We start from the raw sequence: 11,383 nt of genomic DNA on the forward strand, positions 1-11,383 counted from the left end.
AGATGTGATCAAAAATGTCTGTTTTCTTAAAGGCTCAAGATCATTATGTTTCCTCCAATTCCTGATCCTGGCAAGATTTTTAAAGAAATGTTTGGAGACCAGAATGATGATACCCTGGTAAGCACTGACTCTATGAGGTTTGAAATTGGTGGGTTTTTTTTTTTTTTCTGAGGCTATGGGATTTTTAAAAATTTTGGTAAAATATACATAACATAAAATTTACCATTTTAATTGTTTTTAAGTGTACAGTTCAATGGCAGTGAGTACACTTACAATGTCATTCAGCCATTATCACCATTTCCTGAACCTTTTCATCATCCCAAACAGAAACTGCCCTTTAAACAAGAACTCCTCATGGCCCCCAGCCCCTGGTAACATCTGTTCTACTTTGTGTCTCTGAATTTGCCTATTCTGGGTACCTCATATAAGTGGAATCCTACAATATCTGTCCTTTTGTGTCTGGCTTCTTTCACTTAGCATGATGTTTTTGAGGTTCATCCAAGTTGTAGCATGTGTCAGAATTTCATTTCTAGATTGATTATTTTAAAGTACTTTTTATCTAAAAGATTAAAGACGAGCTGATTTAAAATATATCTCAGGCCAAGCGTACCACCTAAGAAGTCTCCAGAATACTTTGCCCATCTCCCATCACTGGGCTTCACTCTCTCCCTGGGGTAGGGAACATATTTGATCCAAACATGCAGGGGGAGGAGCCTCCTTTATGCAGCTAGCCCAATAGGCGGGGCTTCTGACTCTTGGATAATTTGTAAACTTGATTTGGAGAAAGATAAAGATGGGGTAAACAATTGAAATAGATTTTGTTCGTGCTACTGCCTGGAAAGCTGGCCTCCCAAGATGGGGAACTAGCGCAGACCCCACTGTTAGAGTTCGTTTGCTGCAGACTCTCCTGCTGGAATTTATGGCTGGAAAACCTAAGACCGTACGAGAATGAAAGAGTTTGAAGTTTCTCTGATAAATACATTCACCCAAATAAAATAATAAAGACACTAAATGAAATAAATATCAATATTATTGTATATATCTTAAATTAGTACTAACAGGCATAGGGCAGTTAATTGAGGGAAGCAGTACAGCATAGCAGATAATAGCCTGCACTCTGGAGTCAGATTGTCTGGATTCAAATCTCTGCTGTGTCATTTACCATCTGTTTGACCTTAGGTAACTTCCTTAACCTCTCTCTCTCTGCCTCAGTTTTCCCATTTGTAAAGTGGAGGTAATGATAACACCAGCCTCATAGTGTTGTTATGTTGGATTAAGTTAATTTAATAGTCATGCACCACATAATGACGTTTCGGTCAATGATGGACCGCATGTACGATGATGGTCCCAACATAGTACCATGTAGCCTGGGTGTGTAGTAGGCTATACAATCTAGGTTTGTGTAAGTACACTCTGTGATGTTCGCACAATGACAAAATCACCTAAGGACGCATCTCTCAGAACGTGTCCCCGTCATTCATTGACACATGACTGTACATAAAGACTGCTGAGCATGCTTGGCACTTTATAGGTGTTCAGTAAGTTAGTGATTAGTATTACTAAATACTTTCCATTTATCTTTAATCCCCAAACAATTCTTGTAATAACGAGTGATTCACACTGGCAGTGATGATATGCGGTTAGGGAAGGAAGACGGGGAGGCCGATGTGCTGTCAGAGGAGTATTCATCTGGATCACTTTTTCACCAAGTCATGGTCACAGACAGTGGGTAACTCTGCCAGACCCTGGGGATAGGGTACCACTCGGCAGCTGGGTCCAGAAGTCAGGCACCTGATAAGGGGATTGTACACTGAGGTGACTGGCAACCAGTGATTCTTCAACTTTAGCTGAGTGACAATCAACTGGAATGCTTGTAAGAATGTAGAAGCCTGGGCCCTCCCTCCGGAGATTCTGAGTCAGCAGGTCTGCGATGAGTCCCAGGAATCTGCATATTTAACCGGAGCCCACAGGTGATTCCTGTCCTGGCAGGATAGTTTGTGGACCACACTTCGAAAATCCCTGTTACAGATATTTTCCTTTGGATTACCAGTGTCTCTTTTCTTCATTTCACCAGCTACTGTGGTCAATGCTGGAGGCTGGGAATTGTGCAAATATTCTAACAACTCTAACCAGTTTTTGAAAGTCTGCTATGTGTACATACCATATTAAGCTCTTTGCTTATATTCCCTTACTGAATCTTCATAACCGGCCTGTGGTGCAGGTGCTGTTAGTACCATTTTATAGATGAGGAAATGGAGCCTCAGTGAGGTTAAGTCACTTTAGTGAGGTCACACAGCTAGTAGGTAGTTAGGTTCGATTTGACCCAGGACTGTCTGATTCCAGAGTTCTCTCTCTCTTTCCACTGTGCCACATTGCCTCTTGTAAGATAGGATGCTTGTCCTCAAGAACCTCACCACCTTCAAAGAGTTCTGTATGATAGCAGTAGAAGGTTGGGATAGTGAGTTATGAGGAAAATATTTAGAGTCACATTATGATTGGCCTTATATGGAAAGATACTAGGATATCTTTCTGACAACAATCTGGAGGGAATGGATTAGAGAGGGGAGGCACTAGCTTGGTAGCAAACTGGGACCCTCGCCCTGAATTTGCCCCGTAGGTGTTTTGTTTGTCCAGTGTGAGATATTTAAAATTTTTCAACTTGGAATCCTAACCAGGACACACACTCTAGCAGTTCATCTCAGGCCCTGCCATTTCCAGTTCCCACTGTGGTTTCACACATTGACCTAACATGCCAGACTCTTGAAAGACATTTGAAGTGGCTCGCCATCTTAGCAGAATGAAGACTAGTGAAAGTGCTGTGACACAAATGCCCAGTATCTGTGCAAACATGTTTGGACTCACTAATATATATAAAACATACAGCCAAAGCATTGATGAGATATAAATTTCCAGCCTAATAAGTTCCTAAAAAAGTAATAGTACCCAGTGTTAACAAGTGGGTGGGGAACTGGCACTTTTCCTGCACTGCTCATGGGCCTGTAAAATGGTATTCAGTCTTTCTGGGGGGCAGCTTGGTAAAATATAACAAGAATCATTAATCTTGTGATTATACTTTTAGTCATCTATTTTGCGGGAATAATCCAACAGTGGCTCAAGGATGGTTTAAAAAAGATAGATTTTCAAAGCATTTAATGTCATAGCAAAATATTCATGTTATAAAAGTAAGAAACATAAATGTGTAGTATATTATAATCTTAATTTAAAAAAATGCCTTAATCTATACATAGAATGACGAGTGGAAGGAAATGAGTCAAATGATTATCTCTGGGCAGAAAGATTGGGGATAATTGATATTAATCTCTTTCTACCTTACCGAGATTTTCAAATTGCCTATAATAAGCCTGTATTGCTTTTATGATAAAAAGAACCCCTGTACAAGTCGTTAAGGGAAGAGAGAATGTTGTGGTCATCCAGGTCTGAGAGATAATAGGGACTTGAACTTGGGTGGTAGCAGAGACTGATGCAAGAGACATTATTGAAGGAAACTCATTACGACTTGGTGACTCTGTGTGGGCGATGAAAGGTGGGGAAAGTAAAAAATAATTTTAAGGTTTCAAGCCTGGGTGATAGAGTGAATGATGGTAACATTCACAGCAAAATCAGATCAATTATCTTTCTCAGAGATGGGAAAATTGCTTTTTTTCAATTTGCTGTCTGGAGGATAATATGTTGTCCCGATGAGTCAGATAATTCTGTAATTTAGTGAGGCGGACACACTGACACAATGGACCACTGAAAGTGTAAGATGTTTTTGTTTGTAGTGGTTGCAGACCATTAAATAAAATCAGTGTTTAAAACTAAAAGTATAATAAAAATGCCAGACAGGGGAAAGGGTAATAGAACAAATTTTCATGTTTGCATTTAACCAAATGAATAATCCTCTTTCTCTACATGACAGAAATCCTTACAAATTGAACTGCATATGCAACAGAAAGGCTAACTTTTTATTCCTAGAACCATCGAATTATATAATGAACATGGCCCTAGAGGTCGTCTAATGAGGTGGATTTTTACATGTTTAATTATTTATCTTTGATTATACATCTTAAAAACTCTAGGGCCGGCCCCGTGGCAGAGTGGTTAAGTTCACGCACTCTGCTTCGGTGGCCCAGGGTTCGCTGGTTTGGATCCTGGGCGCGGACATGGCACCACTCATCAGGCCATGCTGAGGTGGCGTCCCACATGCCACAACTAGAAGAACCCACAACTGAAAATATACAACTATGTACCACGGGACTTTGGGGAGAAAAAGGAAAAATAAAATTGAAAAAAAAAACAAACAAAAAAACCCTGTAGATTCTCATCCTACCCCGTCACTTTAGAGATGGGAACATTGGGGGCCACAGAGAAATTTCTCAACGACTACCACAGCGAGAGGTAATTGCAGAACCTGAACTAGAAGCCATTGTAACCCAAAGTTACTGACTTCTAGTCCAAAGAAATAATCCATGCCCTTTCTAAACACTTTCTTCTTCCACACTACACCATCAATAGTGGTTCTTAAAAGAACTTATTTAGGGCTGGCTCCGTGGCAGAGTGGTTAAGTTCGCGCGCTCCGCTGCGGCGGCCCGGGCTTCGGATCCTGGGCTCCGACATGGCACCGCTCGTCAGGCCACGTTGAGGCGGCGTCCCACATCCCACAACTAGAAGGACCTGCGACTAAGATATACAACTATGTACAGGGGGGGTTTGGGGAGATAAAGCAGAAAAGAAAAAAAGATTGGCAACAGTTGTTAGCCCAGGTGCCAATCTTTAAAAAAAAAAGGAAGATTGGCAACAGTTGTTAGCCTAGGTGCCAATCTTTAAAAAAAAAAGAACTTATTCAGGTGTGGCCACAAAGAAATTCAATCTTCTGTATAGTTTTCCTTAAGGTTTCTAGTGTTTGGACCCTGTTTTGTTCATCACTGTAGTAACATTTTGGCCAACAGTGTTTCTCCCTGTTGCTCCGCTGCTTGCCTTTTCTTTGTGACTAATTGGGCTGCTGCCCAGATTTGGCAGTGGGTTAGAGGGGGGATGCTGTGCAGAGGGAATTGCTTCTCCTCTGTATCTGCATTTCTTCCGCACCATAAAAAATTATCTAGTCTCCCCCCACTTCTTAGAAACCAATTATGTTTTCATTCCTGTGCCAATTTTGCATTCCTGATTGGAAAGCAGCTTTTTAACTTGGAGTTGACTTCCAAATACTGCTGATTTTTTTTTTTACTTCAGTATTATCTTTAAAAACTAAGAATACTTTCTTACATAGCAAAAATAGCATGACTGCACTTTAAAAATTATTAATTCCTTAATATCCTCTAATACTCAGTCCATATTTAAACCTTTCCAACTGTTTCAGTTGTCAGGAGTCAGATGATACCCAGTTGTCCCACCATTAGTGAGGCTAAGATTGACCACTGTATTTAAGGTGATAACAGCGTGTCCCCTTCTGCCATCTACACTTATTCCCCCCCTTGCCACCTGAAAATAATCTGTGTGGTGCTATGTTAGCACCCTGTCAGCGCTTCAGCTACTGCTTTTTATGCCAGTTGGTATCCTTGTAAGAACCAGTAATTTCAAGAGGGGCTGTGAAATGATTTTTTTCATGTACCATTTAATCTACATTGATGAGCCAGCACTTTTCTATAAAGCACTGCTTTCAGGCATCCGCGAGGCTCTTTGGTTGTTCTGAAATTCAGTTTCTGCTGGAAAGGCAGGTACGTGTTTAATTCTTTCCCTTTAATTATCCCTCTTGAAAGTCAGGGATTTGGGTTAACAGCCACCTAAATGATACCAAATTAGGCCCCTCCACACCACATTCGACTAGTTCTTCTTAAAGGTGCAATGATTTTAGGGCATGAGAATCTACCATTCCCGCTGTACAACTTTCTCTTGTGAAGGTTGATCTGAAGAAAACCGGGCCATGTCACCTGTCTCCTTGTATACAACAGGCCATTGTTTCCCATGGTGCTTCGGTGCGTGGGACCCGCTTCACTTGCACGGAAAGCTCACTGTGGGAGATAACCAAGTCTCGAAAGTACTCCTAAATTGAGACTTGATGTTCCATTAGACTATGAAATTTGTTTATTTCCTTAAAATATAAAAGCCGTGTAACACACTGTTTTGCTGGGATTAGATGACTAACAACTAAAAGCCAGTTGTGTTAGCTTCCTAAACACTGACTTTTTTCATTTATGATGTTTTTCATCTCTGGCCATTATTCTATTGTTGACTACCTTGTTTTCAAAATTGGCAGTGTAAGAATTGAATTACAGACTGGTAGTTTTGTGGATTTATTAGTTTTTTCTACAAGTAATTTTAAAATTACACTGATGTATAATTCACAAAATTGAATAACAGGTCAGACCCTTTGCATTCGTTCCTTTTACCTTACAAAGAAGCAGTGCTCAGGAAAAGGCCCTGATGCTAGATGGGTGAAAATGAGAGTAATCCAAGTTTTAGAAATGAAAAAGGCACAGCTAAGCAATGGATCTCATGACCAGAAACCAATGAAAGTGTAATGTTCAGGGTGCGTTTTTAAAACTTAAAATATTTTTTCTTTTAAAAGCAATATGTATGTATTGTAGAAAAATTAGAAATACAGATAATTGAAAGAGAAAAATGAAATCATTCTTAATACTGTCACCCAGACATACCCATATTTACTGCTACTTCAACAACATAGAGAAATGGAAATACTTTTATTGGTAAATGGAATAATAGCAATAACAACAACAATAATAGTTCTGACTTACTGAACTTTTACTATGTGTCAGACACTTTTCTAAGCACTTCCCTCATTAATCTGTCGTCATCCTGCAGTGGATATTATCTCCTTCAAACAGATGAAGAAAATGAGGCACCGGAGGGGTTGTGTGTAACTTGCTCAAGGTTACCCTGCTGGTACCCAGCAGAGCCAGGATCTAAACGTAACTGGCAAGTGTCAGAGCTGGGATCTGAACCCGGGCATCCTGATTCTTCAGTCCACACTTTTAACCAGTCATATTCTGTTACATGTTTTAATAAAATGCTCATGTTTAGTTTTATTTAAATTTAACAGATAGGAAAGAAACAGGTGGAACTAAAGGAATTCCTGAACTTTTGATAAATTATAAAATATTTCTTAATGATTATTGAAAATAGCAATTTTTCTATATGTTCTCCCCAGTCTCCCCATTTTTAGAGTTGTCCAGCGTCTACACCATCAGTGCGTAAGGCCATTCTGTAGGATCGTGTCTCCTTTAGAGCCCTCATTTAGTCTTCATTCCGTGTGGGTGTTTATCTGATACTCACTACTGGTCTTTATGTCAGTGTCTCTCCAGCCGTTTTGGTTGTTTGTAACGCTGAAAGTTTTCTCAAGAAGGATTCATGGGACCAGCATTCCCTGAATTATTTACACGTTGATGGAGTTTGCTGCATTAATAATTGACGGTCGTTTTAGCTAGATATAAAGTGTCTGGCTCACATGTTCTTGCCTTGGGTATCTTAAATACGTCATCTATTTTCTTCTGGCATAAAATGTTGTCAAAGTCTGCTGACAATGTAATTTTCTTTCTGTGTTAAACACTTGGTCTTTTCTGCCTGGTTGTCAAAAGATTTTTTTTTCTTCAAAAGTCCAGTAATTTTACCAGAATATGTCTTGGTGTTATTGGTCATTCTTTGTTATTCTCTTCCCTTGTTTTCTTTGACTGTCTTCTATGTTTGTCACATCCTCTTGAATAATTTTCATTCACCTTCATTTCTTTCTTTCCTTCTTTTTTTTGTGTGTGTGTGAGTAAGATTGGCCCTAAGCTAACATCTGTTGCCAATCTTCCTCTTTTTGCTTGAGGAAGATTGTCACTGGGCTAACGTCTGTGCCAATCCTCCTCTATTTTGTGTGGGATACTGCCACAGCATGGCTTGACGAGCAGTTTAGGTCCACACCCAGGATCCAAACCTGTGAACCCCCGGCCACCAAAGCAGAGCACGTGAATTTAACCACTATGCCACCAAGCAGGCCCCACCTTAGTTTCTTTTTGATTAAAAAAATCCTCCTTTTCATCTTCTGTTTCTCTTAAGGTATTATCTGTTGTGTTTGTTTGCCTCTGTGTTCCTTCTGGCTTAGTCTTCATTTCTGAAATGATTATTTTATCTTACTTCTAATTCTTTCCAGAGTTTTGTCATGTCCTTTCTGAGTTGTTCTTATTCCAAATTTTTATATTCTTCCATATCATGTACATTTTTCATATCATGTAACTTTTTCTAAATATATTTTAGCTAGTTTTGAAATATTAGATTATAATTTTCATCTATTTTTGTGAACATCTCTTTCTGGCATGTTTTAATTCTGTAAAGATAGTATTCTGTTGCTTATTTTTACATGAAACTAGTTTCCCTGAAGTTTTAGAAGGAGGCTTGATTTGGGGTAGGTTTTTTCTAATTTCATGGCTCTACAGTTCCATCTTCTATTGCTTTTGAGAGTTGTTCAAAATTATAATGAATTCCTTTCTGAAATCTTCTGGCCCTGCCTGTCCGCATCCTCGCCTTTCATCTAGACTTTCTATTTTGTCTGTCTTGTCCCTGTCCTGGCCAATGTGCAGTCTATTCCCACCAATTTCTCCTCAGAGTGGGCCTTTGCCCTGGAAGGGAGCTTTGGGTGGTTTTGAAAGTTCCTGGGGCCCAGGCGGCTCCCAGGCTGTACCATGGACTCCTTGCATTCAGTTGCCATTCGAACGTGCACACCCCCGCCAATCTCTGCTCTTGTTCATAGATTATCTTGCTGAGCTTTGAGCGAGTTATTTTAGAGTTCCTAGGTCTATCAGGTGCCCTGCTGATTCCCTCTCGATAGCCTGCCGCAGCTGATACCATTCTGGTCTTGTAGCTACTTCTACTTTGTCCCCACCCACTCATGTTTCAAGGTTCGTCGCGGAAGTCATTTTCATCTGGTTTTGTTGTAGATTGTATCTGTGGGTTTTGGTTTTGCTTTCCTACTTGTGTTTTTTATGGAGGCATTTGGGGAGATGCAAAAACCGTGCTGCCAACCATCTCCTTCCTCCCAGGAGTTCACTGTAAACTCCAGACCATGGGCCAAATCCTGCCTGCCACTTGTTTGTGTGCAGCCTGCAAGCTAAGCATGGTTTTTATACTTTTAGATAGTTGAAAAAAATCTAAAGATGAGTATTATGTCATGGCACATGAGAATGATGTGAAGTTCAAGTTTCAGTGTCCATGAAGGAAGTCTTGTTGGAGCACAGCCACGCCTGTTCATTTACATATTATCTACGGCTGCTTTCACGCTACAGCGGCAGAGTTGAGTTATTGGGACAGAGTCTGTATGACCCTCAAAGCTGCAAATATTTATCATCTGGCCATTTACAGAAGCAGTTTGCTAACCCTGGTCCTATAATATACTTTTGAGTGGCTAAATAGTTTTCCACTGTGTGACTATATCATCATGTACTTAACCAAGTCTCTTTTGTTAGGCATTTAGATGAATTCTAAATTTCATTATTATAGATAGCATTTCACAGCAAATATTAGCATATATATTTTATTACTTTCTTGGGATAAAATGTTATAAGTAAGATTGCTGGATCAAAGGAGATTACATGCATTTTAAACTCTGATTGATATTGACAAATTGTCATCCAAAAAGGATATACAAGTTAAATATCTATTAAGGATATTGGTTAAGTAAGTTATGGTGCATTCATGCAATGAAATATTATGCAGAGGTTAAAGAAAATGAGGTAGATCTAATTTACTGATGTATAAAAAGATATAATATACACTGTTAAATTAAGCACCCTGCTTACATATATAGGGTATGATTCCTTCGTATTAAGGAAATGGGGCATTATAATATATACAGTTAAATTTTTCACAGGAAGCATAGATTACAACGAGGTTATACGAACTTATATACCTACCAACAGCATGTCTGAGTGGTTGTTTTGCCACGCTTTTGCCAGAATAAGTATATCTAGTTTTAAAAACAATTCTTGACAATAGATGAGAAAAGGGCATCTTGTTTTTATTTTACATATCAACTTTTATATTTTTTTCTTATGTTCATTGGCTTGAATTTATTCTTTTTGTGAAATTCTTGTTCATTGTCCATGTTTTCCCTGCCATGTTCATCTTTTCCTTAGTGGCTTTTAAAGCTGTCTTTATACCTCACATATTAATCCTTTGGCCTGTCATCTATGTTTGCTTTTGTGTTGTATTTAGGATGATTAATGATGTACGAATTTGTTTTATTTTTTATGCAGTCAAATCTTCCTTTATTTTTTATGTGTAGAAAGCCCTTTCCTGCTTCAGATTTATGTAATTGTTGCACAATATATTTTTCTAGTGCTTATTTGATTTTGTTTTTACATTTAGGTCTTTAGTCCATAGGGAATTTAGCGATGTAGGCTGTGAAGCAGGGTTTAACTTTATTTTTCAAATGGTTAGCCAGTCGTCTTAGTGCCATTTATTGAATATGCCATTTTTTCAAAGTTATAAAATTTTTTAAGATTGTTTTTTATTAGACATCTGTGTATTTCACATTTTTAACAATCAGGTTTTTTGATTTGACTTATGTACAGTTAAATGTACTCTTTTGAAGTGTACAGATAGAAGAGTGTTAGCAAATGTATGCAGTTTTGTAGCCACCACTTCAAGCAAGATATAGAACATTTCCATCATACCCCAGAAAGTTCCCCTCACAGTCAAGCCCGTCCTCCCCTGACCCTATACCCTTGCAACCACTGATCTGTTTTCTGTCCCTCAGATTTCGCCTTTTCCGGAATGTCATATAAATGGAATCATACAGTACATAGACTTTTTGAGTCTGGCTCCTTCTACTTAGCATAATGCACTTAAGAGCCATCCATGTTGTTGCATGTGTCAGTAATTCACTTCTTTTTATTGCTGAGCAGTATTCTATGCTATGGCTGTACCACAGTTTATTTCACCATTCAGTGGTTCAAGGACGTTGGGATTGTTTCCAATTTTTGGCTTTTATGAATAAAGCTCTCATAAACATTCATGTAGAGGTCTTTGTTTGGACATATGTTTTCATTTCTCTTGGGTAAATACCTGGGAGTGGGATTTCTAGGTCCTGTGCTAAGTGTATATTTCATTTTATAAGAAACTGTCAGACTGTTTTCCATAGTGGCTGTACTATTTTATGTTTCCACCAACAATATTTGAGGGATCCAATCATTTTGTATCTTTGTCAGCACTTGGAATTGTCAGTATTTTTTATTTTAGCCATTCCACTAGGAGCATCAGGGTTATATAATTTATTTAGAATGATTTTGCTATTTCAAGCAGTGTTTCCCAACTCATCCCTCCATATGCTAAGACTGGATGCTCCTGACTTGCTCAGTCCATCTCCAATTGCACAACCTGAGGCAACTGA

The 11,383-nt window shown here is 38.9% G+C and overlaps 1 protein-coding gene across 2 annotated transcripts in view; it reads left to right on the forward strand.

Annotated features, from left to right (window-relative positions):
• IL13RA1 (interleukin 13 receptor subunit alpha 1) overlaps positions 1-11,383 on the forward strand; it is a 77,741-nt gene that overhangs the window by 38,006 nt on the left and 28,352 nt on the right. For both annotated transcript variants that reach the window (XM_070502041.1, XM_070502042.1), the window contains exon 10: positions 33-117. In XM_070502041.1, the coding sequence (XP_070358142.1) occupies positions 33-117 (85 nt within the window). The remainder of the gene's footprint in view (positions 1-32; positions 118-11,383) is intronic.

The sequence above is a fragment of the Equus asinus genome, chromosome X, assembly GCF_041296235.1.
Source record: "Equus asinus isolate D_3611 breed Donkey chromosome X, EquAss-T2T_v2, whole genome shotgun sequence".
NCBI lineage: Eukaryota > Metazoa > Chordata > Mammalia > Perissodactyla > Equidae > Equus > Equus asinus.